Below are 26697 nucleotides of genomic sequence, written 5' to 3'. Positions count from 1 at the left end.
CAAGGTGTCTTTATTCCCATACCTTCTATTTCACGTAAATTTCTTTTTCTCAACAAAAAACAAGCAAAAGTGGTATTTTTCTGCACTGAAATATATCTGAAAGCAAAGTATTTTCTTTTTAAACCCAGGTTGGCCATTTCGGTTCACATGACCCCGGAAGCTGTTGCACGCTGACAGAAGGTGGGAAAGTGGCAAGTGCTGTTTTAAGTAAAATGACTTCCATTAGTGTTGATCTCTTCAGTTTCGCTTAATGCTAAGGTTTCGACTGTGATGTTAATTTAAATTATCAGTACACATTCTGCTGGCTCTTGGTGCTGAATTACGAAAGGCACTCTATCACAATAGATTGACTTTCCCGGTATTTTTTTTTTCTCTCCCTTGGTACACATGGACTGACAATCTCCAGTTACACTGACTGATACTAGTGATAGTCACTACTGAAACTGAAACTGATAGAAAAATAATAAATCAAACCGTGGCCAATGAAGTAAGGTAAAGTCCTATTTTAGTGCCCTAAAAACCTTGAATGCGGAGTATGGCTCCCTACATGGTGGAGTAAAAACGGTCATACACGTCAAAGCCCACTCGTCTACGTACGTACGAGTGAACGTGGGAGTTGCAGCACATGAACGAAGAAGAAAAAGAAGCGCCCAAAATTCAGGGACCTGTAGGAATATACACACATGTAATTGAAACTACAAGCATACCTCAAGGTCCCCAAACTATCTGACTGGAATTAAAACAGCCCAAGCTGCTGTTCAGTACTATTGCTGACCGCTGCGCCATAGAGACAAAGACATTTCGAGTTGTTTTCAGGAAAAAAAACACTGGGTAGACAGACCTGTGCGACATGCATGTGCCTTGGTGCTTGTCAAATTCAGCTGATCTATGGACTGTGGACAGAATTTTGAATCAGTTCTCTCCACTTCTCTCTGTTCCTAGTCTCTCTCGGGGTGGCACTCAGCCTCAGGCCTGTCCATTCTGCCTCCTCACCTTTCTGTTTTGCCATAGGCCACAGGTCATTAATAGTAATGATGGCTGACCTTCCAATTTGAAGATTTGAAGACATACACACAGAATCATGAACTCGGTATCATTTACTATCAATAATCAAAGTACAGGTGTAATTCAGTTTGGGTGGGGTCAAACTGTCTTAGGCAGAAGAAACTCAAGAAAGTAGATGTGCTAGAGGAATGCAATCACCATAAATTTGATATAAACTAAAATGATATTGAAATTAATATGAAAAAAGGAGAAAAAAAAATTATGCATGACAGTGTCATTTCAGACTTTGGATTCATGGGAACATAATATTTCTTGTGAAAAGTTTGAATAATCTCCTGTTTGGTGTTTTGTCACAGATGGAAGACGAACAAATGCAGATGGAAGTAGACTGGTGTCTGGCCAGAGTGGAGGAGAAACTGGCTGGCATGGATCCTTACAGTCGACCAGGTCACAACTATTTTCTGTTGTAGTTTTTGTTTTGTTTTTTGTTTTGTTTTTGAAACAGCAGATGTGTAGATTATATATATATATATATATTTGTATTTGTATTGCTTTTTATCACAACAGATTTCTCTGAAATTCGGGCTGCTCTTACCAGGGAGAGCCCGTCACTACACTACAGCGCCACCCATTTAAAAAAAAAAAATTTCCACCACTCAAGGTCTAGTGGAGGGGGAGAAAATATCGGTGGCTGAGCTGTGATTCGAACCAGCGCACTCAGATTCTCTCGCTTCCTAGGTGGACGCGTTACCTCTAGGCCATCACTCCACACACACATATATATATATAGATCAATGCATATGCTTTAACACCTTGAAAGTGAAACTGAAACTGATGTTCAGGCATGCACATGTCACTGTGTGTGTGTGTATGTGTGTGCATAATATATATATATATCTGTATCAATATCCTTCATATATATATATATATATATATGTATATAATTTTATTATGATATAGACACTGTGAGTGTGTGTAAAGAGAAAGGTTACAATGAGCATTTGTAACTGTGTCATCTGGTTTTCTGATTTGTTAGAAATCTTGCAGGTCCCAGGGACTTTTCTAGTTTTCAGTTTCTGTTTTTCAAGGAGGTGTCACTGCGTTCAGACACATCCATTATGTTACACCACATCTGACCAGATGCCAGACCATTAGCATAACCCAACGCGCTTAGTCAGGCCTTGAGTGAATGAATATTGTGCACCTATCAGAATCGATTTCTTCTAGTTCAACAGAATTTTGCCAGAGGACAGCACTTACGTTGCCATGGGTTCTTTATCAGGGCGCTAAGTACATGCTGCACACAGGACCTAGGTTCATCATCTCATCCGAATGACCAGACGCACAGTTTGATATTTCACTCAGACTTGGGAGAAAGGGCTAGAGCGGAAATCGAACCCAGACCTTCACTTCACACTATACTGGTAGACGAGTGTCTTTTATGATATTTCTAGGTGTTTCCAGAGTACCTTCAGAGAGTCACTCTATTGATGCACAGTCTAATCAATTGTGCATTGCTAATGCTACACTCACACAATGGCAGGCATACCTTCGAAGTTCCGGTCATAATCATCTTGGTGGATAGTTCACAACCATGAAATAAGAATTATTGTCCTGTGTTTATTAATCACATACTTTTCACATTTACGCTTGCAGCACAAGAAGCAGCCAAGGTTCATAGGATTTTGAAGAGCAGCAAAGCGCCAGTGATAAAGAAGCGCCAGGCGATGCGCAACATGTTTGGAGACTACAGGGCAAAAATGAAGGCCATGGAAAAGAAGAGTTTAGCAGGTGAGTTTAGCGTATGTGCTGTTAATTGATTGTATATCCTTTCACTGAGGGTGATATTAAACAAATGTATATGTGTGTGTATGTATGCCTCTGTGTGTGTGTGTGTGCGTGCACACATAAATGTTTATGTGTATGATGTTTTCGCCAATTAAGCATGTGCATGTGTGTTTACAGTTAAGTGTGAGGGAAGCTCAGGATTTAAATTATAGCGATAGTAAACTAAAGACGTGTGCACAACTCCCTGTTCTTCCACTGCTTCCTAGTATGACTGTTGTTTTGGACATGCATTGGGCATTTCACTTTTTATTCATTTTTTAAAAGTAATAAAAGGTGGGTTTCTCATGTATTACACAGTTGAAGAAAACCAGACATAGCTTGCATTTCTTTCAGATTATACTGCAGTAAGTTGATAAAATAATTGGTGCATTTATATTCTGGACTGGACAAAAGTAAAGTGGATAAAAGTTCTGGTGTTTGTATTCTTGTTCAGGAAACAAAAATAGAGGAAAGTACAGGAGCGTGCATCCTTTTTTTTCCTTTTTTTCTTTTTTGTTGTTGTTGTTGCACATTTCCTGGTCAGATGTGTCAACATATGAAAGAATGATGACATAGTGATAATGCATTGGTCTGTGAAGGGAGAGAATCTGAGGGTGCAGGATCAGATCCCACACTCACTAGTATCTTCTCTCCCTCCATTAGACCTTGAGTGGTGGTCTGGAAACTGTTTATTCAGATCGAGGTCCCATGGGTTGTAAACAAGCACATAGTGCATATAAATGAACCCACGACAACATGGTAAGCTAGTCAGGGATACAGAGGGGAGGTAACCTACTTCCGGGAGGTTATCGGCCGTAGCTACTTTAGTTTTCTCCACATAGGCGGATAGTAGTTTGCACAGGACAGGAATCGGACTCCCTGCCAGAGTCTGGACTAGTGGGTCATGGTGAGTATGTTAGATAAACGTAATTTTAGGAAAAAAAAATATTCTGGCAATATCCTGCAGAAATGTCCACTACGACAGGAAAACAAATACTCTTTCAGACAAGAAAAAGGTCGGTAGGGGTGATACTGCACTGTAGCAAAACACTCTCCCTGGGGAGAGCAGGCTGAATTTCACACCGATAAATCTGTTGTGACAAAGAGTAATACAATATAGTAAAGTACAGTACAGTACAGCACAACATAATACAGCACAGCACAACACAACACAATACAGTACAATATGTAATTCAATACAATACAGTATAGTTCAGTACAACACAATGAAATACAATACACTGATATACAAGAATACAACACAACACAGTGCAACATATATATATATATATGTGTGTCTGACTATGACCATCAGAACAGCAGAGGAGGCAACTGCTGTTCCGACTACTTGGGCTAGAATTTGATTATAGTGGAGAGTGTCTTGCCCAAGTTACATCGCCACTCTCTCGGCCAAGAGGGTTTTAGGACAGTCGGCGTTTGGATGGTTCCCAAAGACCAACTAGCCCACAAGGCTGCAGCACTAAGAGCCAGTGCAATTTTGCCTCCTAGTTTGAAAGTCATAGTCCTTCACAAAAGACTAAGCTGTAAATGATTTCCTATTGACTGGAGAAACCATTGATAATAAAGCTCTCACTTTGCTGTTGGCCCAAATGTAAAACTTATGCCAATCTGTGATATAAGCCGAGTGAGCCGAATATAGTACAATACAGCACAGAACAGTACAACACAACACAGTACAGTGCAACCCAATACAGAACAATACAACATAATACAGTACAATATGCAATACAGTACAATACAATACAGTATAGTACAACCCAACACAGTACAATGCAACATAACCCAGTACAATCTACAATACAGTACAATACAGTGTAGTACAATACAACACAATACAGCACAGTACAACACTATACAGTAAAATACAACATGATACAGTACAATACACAATACAATACAATATAGTACAATACAGCACAGTACAACACAATACAGTACAGCACAGCACAGCACAGTACAACACCACACAATACAACCACGCTGTGCCTGTGTTCCCAGCCATGAAGAAGTCCAAGCTGGTGGCCGTGGCAGAACCGCCCACCGACTCCAAGTTCTTTCGGCGCGCTGCAGGAGCCCAGGCAGCACACGAAGTGTCCGAGAAGTCCGTCTCTTCCGCCGCTGACAGCCTGAACCAGCTGTCCGTCAACAAGACAGAGACACGGACCGACGCTCAAGCGGTGTGTCCAACGGAATGTAACCCAGCAGGGGACAGTGCTTCGTCAGAGGGCAACTTTAAGTTCGATTTTGACAGCAGTGAATGTGGACCAGATGCTGAAGCCCAGGCTTCCAGTGGTACAGGGGTTCATCAGAATTATTTTGTGATAAAGCCGTCCAATGAAGAGTTTCGCTTCAACTTCACGTTGGACGAACATGAGTAGGTGTAAAATGTGGACCATGGTTTGTTGATGTGTAAGAATGGAAAATACTGGCTGGTTCTGCTGTTGTTTTCTGTTTTGAGTGGAGAATCTGCAGGTATTTTAAGAGAGTTGTTTTGGATGAAAAATGATGGTGCCTGTTTTTTTATTAAAGATTTTAAAAAAAATAGTTTTCACTCATTCTTAGTTATAGCCATTTGAAAAGTTGTAAAGAGCTCAAGGATATGAAAAAAATGAAGAAAAAACGCTATGAATGCAAGAAAAGAAGAGCTTCTTATTCAGTCATGTAACATTTTGCCTGGTTGTGTGTGTCACATTTGTGTGTGATTGTCAGTGGGTTTTTGTGTCTTGTGTGTGTATGTGTGTGTGGTTATGGAGAAGGGGGGGGGGGAGAAGCATAGAAGGGGTGGAAGAAGGCTGTGTATGATTGTGCATTCTATATGTTGAATCTGAAACAAGTAAAATGTTAATGGAAGGCAAGCTATATTTTGTTGTGTTTTTCAGCGCAGCAGTTATTCAAGGCTTCCTGCTTCACTTTTGGTCATGAACAAGAGTATAACAGTTGTGCATGCTTGTGAATGACTGGTGTGAACATGCTTTGATTGGTCTCTGCACAAGATTCAGCACTATACGAATACTAATTATTATTATAATTATTATTATTATCATGAACAAGAGTTTCAGTTTCAAAGGTGTGGACTGATCAATGTCTATTGACAGGAACAAACAAACATCCATTTTTATGTTTAAGAACTTTTTTTTCATGCAAAAAAAATATTTAAAAAAATTGTCTACAGGATTCCAAGCATATTTTCTCTCCGGAGTTTCAGAACCTTAACATAGCTCATTTTACCCCACAACTACATGCCTACTACTACTCCCCTGGACCAGCACTTCATGAGACCATTACAGTAAAAATTAGGGTGGTTCACTAAAACGTGGGAAGTTGATGGACAGTTGTTGATGTGAGTGACTGAATAAAGCATCGTTTCATGTATCTATAATCTGTAAATGATTAATCTTAGTATATCAACTGTACCAAGCAAGAATAAACTAAATTAGAATAGTGTGTTGGTACAAAAATACTGAAACCTGGTACACAGGGGAAGTAATTATGGTGTGAGTGAACTCGTACCTGGAGTAGAATGAGTTAAATTCTTTTTTTTAGGTTGTGGGACCTCATGTTATAATTGTAGAGGGTCTCAACATCAGAGTAAACACAGACGTTCTCTTCTGAACCAAACACAGAAAAATTGCACCCTGCATTCCAAGGGTTTTAGATGCAGTTGATTCTAGGACCCTCTTCAGGAATGTCTTGTGTGACTTGTACTGCTTGAAACACATGCAGTGTCCCTGTTGGGATGCCCTTCTGGGGGCTCTTTCAGTATACATCGAATCCCCACCTGGAAATCACGCGTCAGAATTTTCCTCTTTTCTTACACTTTCTTTGTCTCTGACTTTTTCCTTATCTTTCTGTCATTACCTTCTAAAGTTAAAAAAAAAAAAAAAAAAAAAATCACAAAAATCTGCTGGTCCATTTACCTACAGATATATTTATTGAAAGCCTTGAATATTAATTTTTTTTTCAGGACTTCCTGATTAGGCGCTCTTACTAGGTTTTCCTGGTTGTTGTTTTTTTTGTGTGCCTAAGACAAGAGGTGCCTGTTGGTTTTGTGTTCCTGTTATTTTATATCATTTGTATTGTATTGGATTACATTACCTTTTTTGTCACAACAGATTTCTCTGTGTGAAATTCAGGCTGCTGTCCAAAGGGAAAATGTTTTCCACTTTACAGCGCTTCTCCTCTTTTTTCTGCATGCAAGTTTATTTGTTTTACTATCAGAATCAGTTTTTCTCCACAATTCTGCCAGGGACAACCCTTTTGTTGCTGTGGGTTCTTTTATGTGCACAAAGCACATGCTGCAGACAGGACCTCAGTTTATCATCTCGTCCGAATGATTAGTAACTAGTGTCCAGACACCATCTTGCAGAGGGGGAGAAAATTCTGGTGAGTGTCAGACTTAGTCCTGTAACTACAGATTCTCTTACATCTTACATGGACTCAGTAACCTCTTAACCAGTTATTTTGTGTATTAGTATTACATATAATTATATTCTAGTTAATTCTCTGGCAAAAAAATTGATGGAATGGTCAGTCAGAGGCATGTCTTCGGTTTGTGTGCATGAATGTGACTGTACTTATGCCTAATTTTCCTTTCCAGTTCGGAAGAAAAAAAAAATCATCAGATTCTTTGGGATCAGTGTTTTCAATTTTTCAACACTGATTTGGACTCAGCTGATATAGTAGCAACAGTGCTAATGTTAAGCATATGCATGATATAGGGACACATGTGTGAGCCCTTATTCATTTCTGATAATTTTTCAAGTTATTACCCAGCAATTAAAAAGAGTAGTAATAACAGTTGGTGTCTTTACTGTGTCATGTTTCATGATGGAAAAGAGACGTTTTTGGATAAAGTATTTAAAAAAAACAACACACACCCAAACCACGTTTGGTTGATTTCTAAGCTTTTCCCCTAGTTTTAATTATGTACATGAGGTATGGTTTATTTCTCATTCAGTTTCTGTCATCTGTCCTCATGTACTTGACTTTCTCTCTCTCTGTCTCTCACACACACACACACACACACACACACACACATCGTGTGCACACATATACACATTGTGTGTATACACATACACCCACACACACACACAAACGGTGTGTGTACACACATACACAACACACACACACACACACACACACACACACAAGGTGTGTGAAGATACACACACTCACACACACACACACACAATGATTCTGTCACTTCCATACATTTATTTACAGTGAACTGTACAATGAGAATCATTTATCCCTGCCCACACATTACACAAAATAAGTCACAATCAGTGTGTTCAAATGTGTCCTCTTCTTTTTCTCATTGTGTTTGCTTAAAACCATATAGATAATCACTACACTGTCAGTTGAAATGTAAACCTGAAAGGTGTTAGATATTTTGTAAACAAAACCCTTCCAGCAAGCCGTACTCATTTGCAAGACTTTGAATAAGGTAAATAATTAAAAATGAAGAAATATATATGCCTTAAAACAACAGTCCTCCCTAGCAATAATAAAATATCCCCACCCCCCACACCCACCCCCCAACCTATCCCCACCACCCTCACAACCCCTATCGTTCCTTCTGCAGTGTCAGTGTTACACCTGATGCTTAATTCAGTATCATGTAATTTCTGAACTTGGCAGTCAAACTACTGTGGGAGGGGGGTTAAAAAAAGACACCTACAGAATGGTGGTGTAGTTGTGTTGTAACTTGTATGACACAGCACTGTACTGTTTGAAGAGTGTTCTCCGCCACACAATAAGTCTTGGTGCTTCTGAACAGTTTTTATCATTATTTTTTTTAATCACAGTCCTGGAGAGTTGAAGCTGCGCAGCTGAACTCATCAAATTTCTCTGGAGAGGAGATAACCTGCTGACATTTTTTTGTTATCCCGTTGAATCAATCAAACATTGAGAAAACATCGCTGTCCAGCTTCTTGCCGCTGCGTGGGTTCTCTCCCCTCGGCTGCCACTTTGGAACGTCGCCACCGTAGACACCAGCGTAATAGTAGTGTCGGCGGATGCCGTTGTTGAGCTCGCCCAGGTACGTCACCCCATCCACAACGTATGGCTGCACGTCTGTATTGTGCAGGTCCAGACGGTCTGACTTGATCAGGTTGTCAAAAGCCTGAAAGGTAAGAGAATGGGGTCAGGCTGAGTGAAGTCAAATTCTTTATTTGTGAGGGTAACTAAATAAGCAAGAAACATGCTTTTTAAAATTTTTATTCTTTTTTTTATTTTTTTTTTTACGTCCAGCCCTCACCCTGAACAGGTTCTAAACAAAAGAAGCAGACTGAAAACAAAAGAAGAAAACCAGATCAAAACACAATGAAAACACATAATCACTACAACCACTGCCTTTCTGCTAAAAAAAAATAAAAAAAGCAAAAGAACCCACATCAGAGAAAGAACAGAAGAGCAGGCAAACACCACAGCCTAAAATATGAAGTCCCACTGCAATCAAACCCCACCCCCACCACACACGGATGATCAGGCAGACAAGCAGACTCCCACCATCTCATATCTGCCTCCTCACCCATTGTGTATGCAGGAAAGCGTGTGCTGAACCAAATGAATGCACAAATCTGAACCACCTTACAGTGACTACACAGACAAGTAAATGTGAAGAAGTACTGCAAATCTGAGCCAGCAATGCTGATAATTTTGTAAGAAAAGGGTTAATTGATACACAGAATGATTCTCTCTTAATGTAATATACACACATGCATGTTGTGAAACAAAGAACTGACAGACTGACCAGTGTTATGATTCTGATCCGTCTGATCAATGATTCATTTCCTGATACTGGAACTGAATCGTCTCACACACAAAAATGAAACATTACGACACCTTGAGTGGAAATTAAATAATGGGAAAACTTATTCTTTGACTCTCATACATACAGTGGCTCATCACTTTCTTTTCACCAGTACAATGACTCACCAGTCAGAATAATTGAAACCGGTTACAACTAAACCTTTACACACAACCCGTTCACACAATGGCTTATCACTTGATTTTAACCAGTAAAATGACTCATCAATCAGTTAGATTTAGCTAAATCAGTTAATTACACAAACATAAGACTTGAATATAGATCAGAAAGAAAAGATCCTTACAGTGCAGGTGGGCTCTTCCATAATCACTTAAATGACACATTAATCAATTATTGTATTTGTATTGTACCGTTGCTTTTTTGTCAAAACATTTCTCTGTGTGACATTCGGGTTGCTCTACCCGGGGGAGAAGGTCGCCACAATGCAGTGCCACCTTTTTATAATTTTTTTTTCCTGTCTACCATCTGCAGACATTTATTTTACTATCAAATGGATTTTTCTGCAGAATTTTGGCATGGACAACTCTCTTATTGCCGTGGGTTATTTACATGCTTTTAAGTGCGTGCTGTACAGACAAACTCCATTTGTTGCCTCACCTGAAAGACTAGCATGCAGACCACCACTCATGGTCTAGTAGAAGGGGAGAATATTCTGGCATAGTGTTGGGAATTGGATCTCGCATGCTCAGAATCTCTCACTTCCTAGGCAGATGCGTTACAACTAGGCCGCCACTTCACACACATTTTAGTTACACTACAACAATAAAAAATACAAAGGAAAGAGAGAAGAAAAGATGCTTACAATGCAGGCAGGCTCTTCCAGCTTGTTCCCCCAGATGTAGACGTTGGTCAGGGTGGTGTTGGTTTTCATGGCGTCGGCGATGGCGCAGAGTCCGGTACTCTTGATGTTGTTGTGAGTCACCACCAGGCTGCGACACAAACACACCTCAGACAACTCACCACCACAGCAACTAGAATAGTGTGAAATTTTTTTTTTTTTTCATCGTTTAATAGGTAAAAAAGAAAAACAATTTCAACTCTCTCCCTCTCTCTCTCTTGAGCATAGTGTGAAGTTAACAAGGGTAAAGGTCCTGTGAGTCTTTTACAGTCATCTGGGCAGTGAATTCATATCTGCTGTTCCCAGGGCTTGGCTTAAGAAGGTGGGGCCTAATGCTCTCCTGCCGTTTGATCCTTTCCTGGACAGGCGCAATAGCCGAGTGGTTAAAGCGTTGGAGTTTCAGTCTGAGGGTCCCGGGTTCGAATCACAGTGACGGCGCCTGGTGGGTAAAGGGTGGATATTTTTACGATCTCCCAGGTCAACATATGTGCAGGCCTGCTTAGTGCCTGAACCCCCTTCGTGTGTAAACGCATGCAGAAGATTTAATACGCACGTTCAAGATCCTGTAATCCATGTCAGCGTTCGGTGGGTTATGGAAACAAGAACATACCCAGCATGCACATCCCCCAAAGCGGAGTATGGCTGCCTACATGGCGGGGTAAAAACGGTCATGCACGTAAAAGCCCACTCGTGTACATGCAAGTGAGCGTGGGAGTTGCAGCCCACGAACGAAGAAGAAGAAGAAGAAGATCCTTTCCTGAACAAAGGTACCGATTCATGCCTGGGTGTAGTGAGTCAAACAGGTGTGCAGTGCCTTTCCCCAAGGACCCAACAGCATTCAGGACTGAGGCCTTGAACTCTGGTCACTGGTGAGCACTGCATCAGAAATCCAACGCCTAACCAGTTTTGTCCTGGTGCCTCCTGTATCTTAGCATCTATTTGTGTGAATGAACAACTCACTGCAGTACCCAGCTCAGCATATATCTATGTCACTAAATCACATTGTGCCAAACAACACACAACTGCAGTAATTATCTTTGTGTGTATCTTCATGTAAATAAATCACCCATTAAAGTAACTAGTTCAGTACATATTTATGTAAATAAAATCACCCACTAAAGTAACTAGCTCAGTATATATTTATGCAAGTAAATCACCCACTAAAGAAACATTTTTGTTTTACCGCTGCCCAGTTTCACAATACTGATTTATACAGCATTAAGTGTCATTTTTGTTAAACAGGGTATGGAGCAGCAATGCTGTTCTGAACTAAGAGTTGATACGTCACAGAACAGTTGGTAGAGATTATTCAGGGCACCACAGCAGATGCCAAAAAGAATAATTTTAGAAATGGTCCCTGAATAATCTCTACCAACTTATCCATGATGCATCAACTCTGTCAGTTTGAACAGCATAGCTGCACAGCTATGGTGCAATGTATATGTAGATCAGTTCACATGTCTCTTGAAAGTAAAAAAGATTATATAAAAAAAAGAAGTTACAGTTCCCATAGCTTTTTACAGCCATCAAGGCAGAGAATTTAGACCCACTGTGTCTAGGGCTGGGCATAGGAAGGAAGGACCCAGCCTTCTCATTCCCGCTGTTTTTTAACCTTCCCCAACCAAAATCAGGAACCCATTCACACTTGGAATGGAGTGATGAAAATCTGAGTTACCAAACTGCCTTTCCCCGAGGACACAACAGCATGCCGAAATGGGACCTCGAACCCTGATCACTGAAAAGGGGTGCAACAGCCAAATCATGAAAGTGTTGGACTTTCAGTCTGAGGGTTCCGGGTTCGAATCTCAGTAACAGCACCTAGTGGGTAAAGGGTGGAGATTTTTCCGATCTCCCAGGTCAACGCATGTGCAGACCTGCTAGTGCCTGAACCTCCTTCATGTGTATATGAACGAACATTCAAGAAATATAATCCATGTCAGCATTCAGTGGGTTATGGAAACAAAAACATACCCAGCATGCACACCCCTGAAAATGGAGTATGGCTGCCTACATGGCGGGGCAGATATGCAAACGCTCATACACCTATAATGTTAAATGTCTAAGTGTGTTTGCATGCGCGACTTAAACCTGAGTGAATGACACAGAAAACGAATGGTGAGTGCCCAGATGACAGCCATCAGTTGGCTCTACCCAGGTAGGCAGGCAGCCTGATGTGAAGAAAATGACCCCATGTTTGTAAAGCGCTCAGAGCATGGTCTCCGACCGAGGATAGCCTTATATTCTTCTTCTGCGTTCATGGGCTGCAACTCCCACGTTCACGCTATGTACACAAGTGGCCTTTTATGTGCATGACTGTTTTTACCCCACCATATAGGCAGCCATACTCCATTTTCGGGGGCATGCATGCTGGGTATACTTTTGTTTCCATAACCCACCAAACATGGACATGGATTACAGGATCTAAAGCATGCATATTCGATCTTCTGCTTGCATATAATAATACTACTAATATTGGATACTTATATAGCACACTATCCAGAAATCTGCTCTAGGTGCTTTACAAAAACGCTTTGTTAACATAAAACATTACATCTATGTTACATACACACACCAAAATGTGACTACACACACACACACACACACACTGCATACATACGTTTTAACAATACATGTGTATCTAACAGCTACCCTAACACATACACACACATAGGCAGGCACAAACTTACATAAACACACGAAGGAGGCTCAGGCACGAGCAGGTCTGCACATATGTTGACCTTTGAGATTGGAAAAATCACCACCCTTTACTCACCAGGCGCCGTTACTGGGATTTGAACCTGGGACCCTCAGATTGAAAGTCCAACACTTTAACCACACGGCTATTGCGCCCGTCAGGCATATATATATAAGTATCCATATCATTCATCATTTATCAAAACGGAGAGGGACTGACCACTTGAGGTTTTTGTTGATGGAGGCCAGAGCGTCTGCGATGTGCATTGCCCCGTCATCCTCCAGCCGGTTGTTGCTGAGGTCCAGCGTCTCCAGGGCCGTGTCCTGCTTCAGCACCTTGGCCAGCTCCTTCACCCCGTCACGCGTGATGCGGTTACTGCACACCACATGATACACCAACAGCAGTTAACCCTCTAACCCGGTGATGTGGTTAGTGCACACCACATCATACACCATCAGCAGTTAACCCTCTAACCTGGTGATGTGGTTAGTGCACACCACATCATACACCATCAGCAGTTAACCCTCAAACCCCATGATGTGGTTACTGCACATCACATAATACACCAGCAGCAGTTAACCCTCTAACCCTGTGATGTGGTTACTGCACACCACATGATACACCGTCAGCAGTTAACCCTCTAACCCAGTGATGTGGTTACTGCACACCACATGATACACCATCAGCAGTTAACCCTCTAACCCAGTGATGTGGTTAGTGCACACCACATCATACACCATCAGCAGTTAACCCTCAAACCCTATGATGTGGTTACTGCACACCACATGATACACCAACAGCAGTTAACCCTCTAACCCTGAGATACGGTTACTGCACACCACATGATACACCGTCAGCAGTTAACCCTCTAACCCAGTGATGTGGTTAGTGCACACCACATGATACACCATCAGCAGTTAACCCTCTAACCCGGTGATGTGGTTACTGCACACCACATGATACACCGTCAGCAGTTAACCCTCTAACCTGGTGATGTGGTTACTGCACACCACATGATACACCATCAGCAGTTAACCCTCAAACCCCATGATGCGGTTACTGCACATCACATAATACACCAACAGCGGTTGACCCTCTAACCCGGTGATGCGGCTACTGCACACCACATGATACACCGTCAGCAGTTAACCCTCAAACCCCATGATGTGGTTACTGCACACCACATGATACACCAACAGCAGTTAACCCTCTAACCCTGTGATGTGGTTACTGCACACCACATGATACACCAACAGCAGTTAACCCTCAAACCCCATGATGTGGTTACTGCACACCACATGATACACCAACAGCAGTTAACCCTCTAACCCTGTGATGCGGTTACTGCACACCACATCATACACCATCAGCAGTTAACTCTCAAACCCTGTGATGCAGTTACTGCACATCACATACTAAACCAACAGCAGTTAACCCTCTAACCCTGTGATGCGACTACTGCACACCATATGATACACCCTTTGACTCCCAGAACTGTGTGTCATCATCAGTTAACCCTTTCACTCCCAGACCTGTGTGTTAACCCTCTGACCCCGTCATGCGTGATCCGGTTACTGCACCCCACATAATACACCATCAGTAGTTAACCTTTTGACTCCCAGAACTGTGAGTCTTCAGCACTTAACCCTATGACTCCCAGAACTGTGTGTCATCAGCACTTAACGCTATGACTGCCAGAACTGTGTGTCATCAGCACTTAACGCTACGACTGCCAGAACTGTGTGTCATCAGCACTTAACCCTTTCATTCCATCACACAAGAACCAGTTGCAGCACATATACCATCAGCGGTTAACCCTCTGTCACATGTAATCCAGTTACTGCACACCACATAATATGTCAGTGCTTAACTCTTTTGACTTCCAGAACTGTGTGCCATCAGCAGTTAAGCCTCTGACCCTGTCACAAGTGATAAAGTTACTACAGACCATGTCAACTTTTTTTTTTTTTTGTATGTTCACATTCAAACTGGCAAACACTCAACTCATGTCATCTGATACACTGATGAGGCTTCGCATGCACAGGGAATCTGGTTAGCGTTCTGATGCATGTAAGGAGGGAGGAAGGCTGTTCCTATGTGGTGCTCTTTCTGCTACAGCCTTCTTTTCCTGACAAGGCCCGTCAGTTTGAGGGATGCTGGGTAAGTCTAGAACCTGCTGAGCATAGGCACTTGCATGTAGGTTTAGTTGTAGGGTTGTAACACTTCACATTTAGCATCCGCTGTTAACCCTTTGACTCCTGGAACTATTTGTCTTTTTTGCTTTTTTTTTTTTTTTTTTTTTTAAACCAAAATAGTCACCAACCTCACACACACACACACACACACACACACAAAAGACCCAAAAGTGTCATCAGCATTTAACCTTTTGAATCCCAGAACTATTTGTCATCAGTAGTTAACTCTTTGCCTCCCAGAGCTATGTGTCACCAGCAGTTAAAACACACACACACACACACACACACACACACACACACACACAGAGAAAAAAAGTCAAAAATAGCACACACGTTTCATTGCAGGAAAATGAATGGAACACGCTCTGCCGTTTTTCCTGTTCAATGAACTCCTTGTTCACCTGGTCCCTCACCTGCTGAGGTCAAGATAGGTGAGTGTAAAGTTGTGCATGAGGTTCTCAGCCAGTCGAAAAGCTCCAAAGTCACGCATGTCGTACTTTTGGAAGTGAATTTCTTGCAGCGATGTGTTGACCTGCCATCCACATGCGTCATTAGTCGTACGGAAAGCCGAAAGATCAGAAAGTGCATTATGAATATTATATGAAATAGGGTTTATGGTCATTTAAAGAACAATGTTATGATTTTCTTCCAAGTTCAGCATTGTACTTTCGTTGTTGTTGTTGTTGACATAAATAATAAACAGATAATAACCCATAAGATCTAACATTAAATTATCCTCCTGCAAATTCGTGAATCATGTTTCACACAAGGTATGAGTATCAGTGAAAACTAATAAGCTGTAACGTTGATAATATTCACAGAGCAAAACACAATGACATACTTTACCGTTCCTTTCAAAACTAAATCAGATCACAAACTAACCCACCACCATGCCCCCTCTCCTCCCTTCCCCTGCCCCAAAGCTTTGGCAACCATACGTAATACATAATACTGTATTTTTCAGCCCATGTGGCAAAAGTTGATTGTGAGGGAGATTATGTCACTACCACAAAACAACAACAACAAGGCCACAAATGTGGTTCTGCGACTTTCTGGACAACTGGAGGCTTATATCTGTTGACTCTCTCACCTCTTTAAAATCTGGCCACAAAACTTATATCTCTTCTCTCAGCAATATGTTTTATTGAGTTAAGTCCATCCAAACAGTAAGTATTCATGTGTACATGTGGTATGTGTACATATTTATGCATGTATGTACAAATATGTGTGTGTGTGTGTGTGTGTGTGTGTGTGTGTGCATGTGTGGGGAGGGGGTTATGTATACATGCTTGAAAGTATGCTTGTATATGTATGCATTCATTAATGTGTTAGTATTGTTTGCTAGATACATTTTGTGATACAACTTTGATGTAATGCGTTTCGTATTACATCATGTCTTTTGTAAAGCACCTAGAGCAGTTTTCTGAAAAAGTTGCAGAAAAAGTATCCACTATCTGTACCATCATTGTCATCATCATCAAATTTTCCTCCGACTAGGTTTTTGCAGCTTGTGTAGCGCCTGACACTGACAGGTCGGAAGCTATAATCATATAATCCATATTTTTTCCTTGGTCCGGGAAACTGACCTTGAGCATGTTCGCAAAGTGAACGGTCGGCTCCTCCATGTGTGTGAACAGAATCGGGCGACTGACGTTAACGCTCTTCAGGGAGGAGTTGTGAAGTAGAACTGTTCCAAGGGCGATCAGGCTTTCTGTTCTCTGCACGCCACATCGCGAGTCACCATGCAAAACTGAACTCATTTGCTGTGATAGTAATAATAATGATGATGATGATGATGATAATATAATAATAATGATGATGATAATAATAATAACGATGATGATGATAATAATAATAATGATGATGATGATGATGATAATGATATGTGATGATGATGATGATGATGATCTTCTTCTTCTTCTTCTTCTGCGTTCGTGGGCTTCAACTCCCACGTTCACTCATATATACGCGAGTGGGCTTTTTACGTGTATGACCGTTTTTACCCCCGCCATGTAGGCAGCCATACTCCGCTTTCAGGGGTGTGCATGCTGGGTATGTTCTTGTTTCCATAACCCACCGAACGCTGACATGGATTACAGGATCTTTAACGTGCGTATTTGATCTTATGCTTGCGTATACACACGAAGGGGGTTCAGGCACTGGCAGGTCTGCACATATGTTGACCTGGGAGATCGTAAAAATATCCACCCTTTACCCACCAGGCGCCGTCACCGTGATTCGAACTCGGGACCCTCAGATCGAAAGTCCAACGCTTTAACCATTCGGCTATGGCGCCCGTCGATGATGATGATGATATTAATAATAATAAAAACAACAACAAAAATGATGATGATGATGATGATGATCATCATCATCATCATCGTAACAACAACAATAATAATAATAATAACAACAACAATAATAATAATAATGTTGTTTCAAGGTTCATTCACCACATCCAGAGAGACCACTGGCTTGACTTTGAAACACATTGTTCTATTCAACTACATACTGCAGTACAGAGAGGTCTATACACACACACACAGAGTCAGGATGGAAGTTCCACTGCATGCAATACAAGCAAAGGGGCAGAGAGACAAAGAGAGTGGGGTGGTGCTCATCAGCCTGGGGAAAGGGGTGGTTTACATTCCTTGCCTGTAGTGCCAGAGTTATTTTCAGGGCTGCTGCCATCGCTGTGGTGGCCAAACTTCACAGACAGAACCAGAACACTACAGATAGCTGGGACAGCAGTTGTCTCTTCTGCTGTTCTGATGGTCAAAGTTGGACACAACTGGTCATCATAGGTACATAACTATAAATCTGATGCTACACATAACCAGCAAGCACTCAGCCTTTGAGCGTTCGGTCTGACTGTCACTGACCAGGTCGGTGTCGCCCAGGTCTAGATGTTCCAGAGTGGTGTTGACCTGCAGAGCCTGGGCAAAGTACATCCCCCCTTTCTGCTCCTTGGTCTCCAGCTTGTTGCCGTTCAGCCGCAGCAACCGCAGCGTTTCGTTCGTCTGCACATTTGTGAGATACACATAACACGGCTGCTTGCTGTGTGTGCCGTTCAGCCGCAGCAACCGCAGCGTTTCGTTCGTCTGCACATTTGTGAGATACACATAACACGGCTGCTTGCTGTGTGTGCCGTTCAGCCGCAGCAACCGCAGCGTTTCGTTCGTCTGCACATTTGTGAGATACACATAACACGGCTGCTTGCTGTGTGTGCCGTTCAGCCGCAGCAACCGCAGCGTTTCGTTCGTCTGCACATTTGTGAGATACACATAACACGGCTGCTTGCTGTGTGTGCCGTTCAGCCGCAGCAACCGCAGCGTTTCGTTCGTCTGCACATTTGTGAGATGCACATAACACGGCTGCTTGCTGTGTGTGCCGTTCAGCCGCAGCAACCGCAGCGTTTCGTTCGTCTGCACATTTGTGAGATACACATAACACGGCTGCTTGCTGTGTGTGCCGTTCAGCCGCAGCAACCGCAGCGTTTCGTTCGTCTGCACATTTGTGAGATGCACATAACACGGCTGCTTGCTGTGTGTGCCGTTTAGTCGCAGCAACTGCAGCGTTTCGTTCGTCTGCACATTTGTAAGATACACATAACACGGCTGCTTGCTGTGTGAGTCGTTCAGTCTCAGCATCCTCAGTCTTTCCTTCGTCTGCACATTTGTAAGATACACATAACATGGCTGCATGCTGTGTACACAACACATACAGTGATACTGTCTTGGTTAAGTCTTCAATTCAGTGACAGTAAAAAGAAGAAGCAAAATTCTTTGTAAAATGCTGGAGTGGTGGCCAAGGGGTAACAATTCCACCAAGGAAGTGATAGAATCTGAGTGCACTGGTTCGAATCCCATAGGCTTCAGTATTTTTTTCCCCCTCCACTAGACCTCGAGTGGTGGTCCAGATGCTAGTCACTCAGATGAGACAATAAACCGAGATTCCATGTGCAGCATGCACTTAGCACGTAAAAGAACCCATAGCAACAAAAGGGTTTGTCCCTGGCAAATTTCTGTAGAAAAATCCACTTTGATTGAAAAACAAACAAAACTGCAGGCAGAAAAAGAAAAAAAGAAAAAAGGGTGGCGCTCTCAGTGTAAAGATGCGCTCTCCTTGGGGAGAGCAGCCTGAATTTCGCACAGAGAAATCTTTCAGTGAAGGAAAAAAAGAAGCCAAATTTATTGTAAAATGCTGGAGTCGTGGCGAAGTGGTAACGCGTCCGCCTAGAAAGTGAGAGAGTGTGAGCTTGCGGGACTGAATCCCACGCTTGCTGGAATTTTCTACCCCTCTACTAGACCTTGAGTGGTGGTTTGGACACAAGCCATTCGGACGGGATGATGATGAAGATCAAATGCGCATGTTAAAGATCCCGGAATCAATGCAAGTTTTCAGTGGGTTATGGGAACAAGAACATACTCAGAATGCACACCCTGAGTGTGGCTGCCAACATGGTAAGGCAAAAACTATCATACATGTAAAAGCCAACTTGTGCATGGAAGTAAATGAGGGTGTAGCAGGCCATGAACACAGACAAAGGACCCCCCATCTTTTCTGTTTCATGGTATCTTTAATTCCAGAGAAATTGTTTTGTTCTTGGTTATTCATGAAGTGAGTACCTTATCTAAGAAAATGTGCATACACAAACGTGTGTTTTGTGTGTGTATGCATTTGTGTGTGTGCGCGCATGTGTGTGCATATGTGTGTGTGTGTGTGTGTGTGTATGTGTGTGTGTGTGTGTGTTTGTGTGTTTGCCATGCATGCATGCGTGTATGTGTGCATGCGTGCATGAGTGTGTGAGTGTGTGTGTGTGTGTGTGTGTGTGTGTGTGTGTGTGTGTGTGTGTGTGTGTGTGTGTGTGTGTGTGTGTGTGTGTATGTGTATGGGTGTGTGTGTGTGTGTTTGTGTGTGTGTGTGTGTGTGTGTGTGTGTGTGTGTGTGTGTGTGTGTGTATCTATACCTACATTCTCCCCAAATGTTCTCAGACTGAACCACTCACATGGAGAGCTTTCGCCAAGGCCTCCGCGCCAGGAGGGCCGATGTCATTGCACATCAAGTTCAGCTCCTGAAGTGTGTTGTTCTCCTGCAACAGTCAGCATCTACCCAACATGAAATGAAGAGCGTGTGCGTGCGCATGTGTGCCTGCATGTGTATGTCTGGGAGTGTCTGCGTAAGCATGTGTGCCAGTGCATGCTTCTGGCATCTGAAAAACAAAGCGTGATAAAGTTGTATGTTAAATGTACCGTACACGCAATGCATTTCTAATCTTGGTCATTTTCTGCAGTTCCTGTGCTCATTTGTGCGTGCACCCCTTCATGAGGGGAAACGGCCTTCATATGAGTACAATATCTTTATATTTAAATCCTTATCTGAATCCTTGTCATCTATTTTCTGGTTTTCCCAACCTCCAAGGACACAAACACACACAGATGTACTCTGTCTCTCTCATTCTCTCTCTCACTCTTACACACACACTGCATGTGTATACAAAAATATTTATTCATTTTGGATGGTCGAGCTGACCGAAGTGATCAGCTGATTTATGTTTGTCCCATTTTCGGTATATACATTATTTGTATGTGTGATGAGAATGTTGATTTTTTATTATGTTTCTTTGTTTGATCTTATGTTTCCTGATAATGTATTGTTCCCCCCTGTCACAAGGACTGTACAGTCAATGACAGTAAAACATCAAAGTGTCAAAGCGTCTTACACACACACACACACACACAAACACACACACACACACACCATATCTGTAGACTTGTCTTCTTTGTGCACAAATATACCAGGACATACTTACACACACACACACACACACACACACTTCTCAAAAGAAAAGAAAAATCAAACAAACACACACACTCACACACACACACACACACACACACGCACCCATCCCTACTGATTTTCCTTGTCCAAACTACAATACAAAACTCAGGAAAAAAAAGTCAAACAATTGTTCACCGCAAGCATGTTTGCCAAGATGGTGGCTCCCTGATCGGTGATGTTGTTATAGCGGAGATCAACAGAGATGACAAAACTGTTCTTATCCAGGAATCTGGCCAGCAGAGGGCAGTCGGCATCTGTCATACGTGTCTCGCACAGCAAATGATTGTTTCCAGCCAGGTACAGATGCATGCTAGACTTGAACTCTCTGTCATAATGGGGGAAGAAAAAAAGAAGAAAAAACATAAAAAAAGGCAAAAATCTTTAAAAAAAAATTCAGTCAGGGAAAAGCAACAACAAAAACGACAACAAAGAAACAAATAACAACCAAATACCAGTATCAACTCTCTCTCTCTCTCTCTCTCTCTATATATATATATATATATATATTAGAACAATCAAATAATTTATTTACTGAGATTCAGAATGGAAAAACAAAACCTATCTGCAGCATGTGTTTGCAGTGCAAGGATTATGGTGATGGTGGTGGTGAGGGCTGATGGGACTTAGTTGCTTCTTTCATTTTAAAGTGCACAACATGTGAAGAATGTCAAGACTGCAAAATCATACACTTGACAGTGGACATGCTATACACAATGTACACACAGGTGTTTTTCTTTTTCTTTGTATATATTCAGAGTGGCCTTACGTAGACTGTTACTGACAACACACACACACACACACACACATACACACACACACACAAACACACACACACACAAAGACACACTGAAGTAGAATAACAAGCCTAGTGCAAATGATGACAAGTAGTGTATGGTTGAATGTGCCTTCATCAACAGTGCCTTTAAAATCTTTAATGATCATATTCATGATTGTGACTGTAGCATACCACAACCTTAATATAAACATTCATCAAAATATTGCTGATGTAAAGTTGCCGAGATAAAGAATTAAGATTATGTACACACTTGCTCCAAAGAGCGTTAAAAATAGTTATATTTTCATGTATTACAGCATGGCAAAAAATATGAAGAGCTCATTTCAGTTACTTCCCTACTCTACTCCTTTTAAAACCCACTGTGCCCCTTCAGTTTCACTTCCACTTCTAGAAGGTAAACTCAGTTCCATGTTAAAATGGACACTCTGTAAAATGAGAATATTTTCACAGTAAAGTTAAACATTACATAACTGATTGCAGAAAACTTTCTGAAGCAAACAAATAAAGCTTGAGCAGTAGTGGTTAATTTTGGTACCCACGTCACTGCTAATTCCAAAATCAAATCATAATTGTTTTGTTTCTAACCAGACTATTTTGTTTTATTTGCTCAGAATATACACAAACGCCTTTCAAGTGATTTGCCCCGGTTTGACATCTAGCTTGCATAAATAAAGACTGTTGCTGTCATTGTTAGACTCAAACATATAATTTGAATTTTGATTAACCCCTCTGCTGCACTTCTGCTGTGAGTGTGAGATGTTCCTCTTAACTTCATATCGTTTTCTTAGAAGCTGTTGTAAACAAAACACTGACCCAAACTGATATATGTGTATAATTTTTATCTCATGGTTAAATAACTGATGATAAGATTGATTTTATTCTACCCACATGCACAGGATGGACACAGACTGTAGTTGCACTGCCACTTTAAAACTGAACGCATGCATGCAAAATAAAAGAAATAAAAGCAAGTGCTTTGCCTAAAAACACACAGCATGCAGTGCAAAAGGCTTCAGCATTGATATAATGCTTTAAAATGCATGCAGATGCATCAAAATTAGTACAGGTTTTGTTAATATACCTTAGTACATACATATTTATATCATGCACACATGTTAAAACAAAGTTCAGCAATGGGAGTTTTTACACAAAACACAACATTGCAACCTGAATCTGAACAAACATAAGAATGTTGGTGCTGTGTCTGATCTTTTTGTTAAAGTAAACTGGTTGAGGTCCTCTTCATCTATTTTGAAAATGGGTGGACTAAAAATGCATGTTGACACTGGTATGCTTTCCAGTGACTCCAAATGCCTGAGACAGTTTTGAGTCCTGTCTTCAACAATCTGTGGCTGCTGTAAGTCCAGACTTTAAGCTCTCTGTGCCAGTCTTGAGACCACTGATCACCAATTTCTGTTGAACTTGCTGCAGTGTGTTTGCATTAGCATTAAAAAAAAAATCACATCTAAGAGACTGAGAGCAGCTGAAATCGTGGTCTGTATGGGCAGTGGCCATGGAAAAAAATCCTGCTTACAAAAATTAGACACACCAAGACACACCACAAATGTTTACATGAAAAATGGGTCAAATTACCATGTTGAAAAATTGTTAAGGCTGACTGTAGGGTCAAAGTGGAAAAAAAAATCAGAATGTTCATGCTTGTCTTCAAAGAATAAACAAACAAAACCAAAATATATAAATGATCCAAACCAAACCAAACAAACAAACAAAATAATATGCTGGGAAATTACAAGGGAAGAAAGAACACCAAACTACCAAAAAAGAAAAACAAAAAAAAAGAGAGAATAATTTCCAAAATAAACATAATCCATACAAAGGGATAATAGTGCACACAGGGAATAATAAAAACAAAACAAAACAAAACAAAAACAATTATAAAACAAAACAGGGATGAAATAACTGAATCACAGCCCAGTTTATTCAAAAACAAAGGTGACCAGAGACAACATGTCGGGGAATGTCCCGAGAAGTAAAGCAGGGAAGGAAAAAATCCAGTAACAAGCTACAGATCATCAGGATGTACATCATCAAACCAATTTACATACTCACCCATTCTTTTGAGCACTGTCATTGGGATCAAATTTCAAACAAAAGCAATCAATACATGTGCAAAAATAATGTTTGCCACACACTCTCAAACATTACTCAAACTTGGTATGTTAAACAGTTAAAATATCACTGAAGTAATTAAGTCACATCACGCTGAAAACTGATTTCAACAAACTGGTGCACAAACATGTATGAATACACAAAAACATCTTTGCACATGCAAAACACAAACCCCAACAGTCTGGTGAAACTGAACATCTGTATGTGTGTGTGCATATGCATGAGTGTCTGTATGTGAGTATGTGTGGATATATATGTGCATATAAGTATGCATGCATGCATGCAAGTATGTGTGTGTGTGTGTGTGTGTGTGTGTGTGACATGTTCACTTTGTGGTTACCTCCACCTTTCTGCCATGCATTGCACCAACACATGCGACAACCCCAAACAGTTACATACAATACAATGAAATATGACTCACAGAGCACTGGCCTCTTTTTCTCTGTCCAGCATCTTTGCAATGTAGGGATTAGGTTCCACGCCCATCTCATTGCAGATGGTTTCAAAGTGAAACAGGGCCGTCAGTATGTCAGACATGATGGCCTTGTGTTCTGTTCACAAGTAAATATGCACACACATATATGTAAGTGCACACACACACACACACACACACACACACACACACACACACACACACACACACACTTCAGTTGTAAAATGACATGACATCCCATTTACTGGGTAGAAAAAACTAACTCTAACTAATAATTTAAGAAATAAAAAAAGAGAGTAATTTCAACATCTTTGCATATTGCTATTATGTGGAGTATTTTTTCCACAGCATAACAATTTCATAATCGGTCTTTTAAAGTTTTTGTTTGAGAGATCGCATATTTTGTGGGAGATTTCTGCTCTGCAATCAAGACCCCCCAACATTTTTACACTTAGCTTTTCAGATAAGTGAAAACCAATGAAAAGAAGAAGTCTGCTGTGAAGAAACACTGTTAGCATCCCTTGGTGAATGAATACAAAAAGTCGAAATCCACAATATTTTCGCAAAAATAAAGGTTCAATGAAGCTTTTCACTCACTCCCCACACCAAACGACAAATGAAAACTAAGTCCCGTATACACTTCCGGTTGTTTCTATGGCAATCAAAACGAGAGAGTGATTACCCTTAACCACACTCGCTGGCGCGTTCCGTCTTTCCACGGAAGAAATTAGAGCCGTTGATTGAATGGAACTTAAACGGATAATTCAATTGAGTCTGCATATGTATTGTGTGCAGTTACAAAAAGTTGACTTAAACCTGTAAGACGAACATTTGTCGGAAAATGTCGGGTGATCCATGAAAGGATAACTCTGATGCCCTGCCTTTATGATGCCCCCCGTGACATTAAAAAAACCCAAAAGACAACAGCATGAACAAAAGCTACCGTTTTTACTTCGTTGTTGCTGTCGTTTCCTTTTTATACATAGATTACATGTGCTTTCTTTGTTCCTAATATCATTGCTATTATCAACTTATTTTTATGTATGCTGGCCCCCTCTTACAATGTGTGTGTGTGTGTGTGTGTGTGTGTGTGTGTGTTACTTCTGTTCCTTTTTTTTTGGAAATAGGCAATTCAAACCTGACTGTTATGATTGCCAAGCTGATTCTCCCTCCCCAATCCATTTTTTAATTCAAAAGAAAATAAATAAAATGATCAGTTAAAAGGAAATTATTTTCATTTCATTTTATGGTTTGTTTGTTTTTGTGATTATTTACATTCCACAATTCAATGAGTTAAAAGCTTAAAAAAAATTAAACGATCAGTACATATTCCCCATTTGTATATGCACACATGCCCCTATTCTTACCATCGCCATTATTATCATTACTCCCTGGAACAAGTTTAATGACAGATCAAATGAACCTGTATGTAAATTAATTTGTCATCTGCGATTTCTGTGCCAATATGTGATTGCTTTCGATCATAGAAGTGTATGTTCAAGTGCACACACACACACACACACACATTGGCATTTATATGCACACATACATAGATGCAAGTACACACACCCATCTGGAAGATTTCAGCTCCAATACATGGAGTTGAGTGTATGATGACCATATGACTGCAGTTTCAGCAGCCTTCTGGTTTCATTTCTCTGCAAAGATCTTCAATAACAGCACAGTAAAGGGTGCTGTTGTTGGAGGTGTGTGTGTGTGTGTGTGTGTGTGTGCACATGCTTTGGTGTATAAGCTTTGGTGCTTTATGACTTTATAGTAACTGTCATAAATAAGGTACTGTGCAGGTGGTTTCTTGCACATTCTGAGTTTGGAGAATGAAGACAGCACTGAACACCACTGAAGTGATTTGACAGCAGTAAAAGAACCCAAAGCAACAAAAGGGTTGTCCTTCGCAAAATTCTGTATAAAAACCCGTTTGATAGTAAACAAAATACACTCACAGAAAAAAAAAAATCTATGTGTGGTCCTGCACTGTGACAGTGCGCTCTCCCTGTGAAGAACAGCTTGAATTTCACACAAGTGGAAGCAGCAGCATCCATGCCACAACAGAGCAGACCCGTACT

General features: G+C 41.1%; 2 protein-coding genes across 3 annotated transcripts; one reads left to right on the top strand and one right to left on the bottom strand.

Moving 5' to 3' along the window:
* The first annotated feature begins 336 nt into the window (after positions 1-336).
* Positions 337-7713, top strand: LOC143287657 (uncharacterized). Its single transcript, XM_076595808.1, has 4 exons — positions 337-358; positions 1362-1452; positions 2662-2796; positions 4852-7713. The coding sequence occupies exons 2-4, from the start codon at positions 1362-1364 to the stop codon at positions 5229-5231; spliced, it is 606 nt and encodes a 201-aa protein (XP_076451923.1). The 5' UTR covers positions 337-358; the 3' UTR covers positions 5232-7713.
* Positions 7714-8748: 1035 nt separating this feature from the next.
* On the bottom strand, positions 8749-25252 carry LOC143287653 (leucine-rich repeat-containing protein 34-like). 2 transcript variants are annotated; one of them, XM_076595803.1, is made up of 11 exons: positions 25211-25252; positions 24602-24731; positions 24121-24135; positions 21390-21579; positions 20422-20505; positions 18296-18433; positions 17000-17131; positions 15827-15945; positions 13438-13593; positions 10488-10614; positions 8749-8977 (listed from the first exon to the last, which is right to left on the bottom strand). In XM_076595803.1, the coding sequence occupies exons 2-11, from the start codon at positions 24715-24717 to the stop codon at positions 8750-8752; spliced, it is 1305 nt and encodes a 434-aa protein (XP_076451918.1). In that variant the 5' UTR covers positions 24718-24731; positions 25211-25252; the 3' UTR covers position 8749. The 2 variants fall into 2 exon arrangements, with proteins under 2 accessions (XP_076451918.1, XP_076451919.1); XM_076595804.1 differs by lacking the exon at positions 24121-24135.
* Between the last annotated feature and the right edge of the window lie 1445 nt (positions 25253-26697).

This window comes from Babylonia areolata, chromosome 11 (assembly GCF_041734735.1).
Source record: "Babylonia areolata isolate BAREFJ2019XMU chromosome 11, ASM4173473v1, whole genome shotgun sequence".
NCBI lineage: Eukaryota > Metazoa > Mollusca > Gastropoda > Neogastropoda > Buccinidae > Babylonia > Babylonia areolata.
The sequence above is the reverse complement of the archived record's forward strand: the minus strand, read 5'-3'. Positions and strand labels throughout refer to the sequence as shown.

Coding starts and splice junctions, on each gene's coding strand:
- LOC143287653 (XM_076595803.1), bottom strand. CDS start 24,717: ATGTCTGACATACTGACGGCCCTGTTTCACTTTGAAACCATCTGCAAT. Junction 17,132..18,295: donor ACCTGGGCGACACCGACCTG/GTCAGTGACAGT, acceptor TGTGGCGTGCAG/AGAACAGAAAGCCTGATCGC. Junction 13,594..15,826: donor ACCTATCTTGACCTCAGCAG/GTGAGGGACCAG, acceptor TGTGGTGTGCAG/TAACCGCATCACGCGTGACG.
- LOC143287657 (XM_076595808.1), top strand. CDS start 1,362: ATGGAAGACGAACAAATGCAGATGGAAGTAGACTGGTGTCTGGCCAGA. Junction 1,453..2,661: donor GGATCCTTACAGTCGACCAG/GTCACAACTATT, acceptor TTACGCTTGCAG/CACAAGAAGCAGCCAAGGTT. Junction 2,797..4,851: donor GGAAAAGAAGAGTTTAGCAG/GTGAGTTTAGCG, acceptor CTGTGTTCCCAG/CCATGAAGAAGTCCAAGCTG.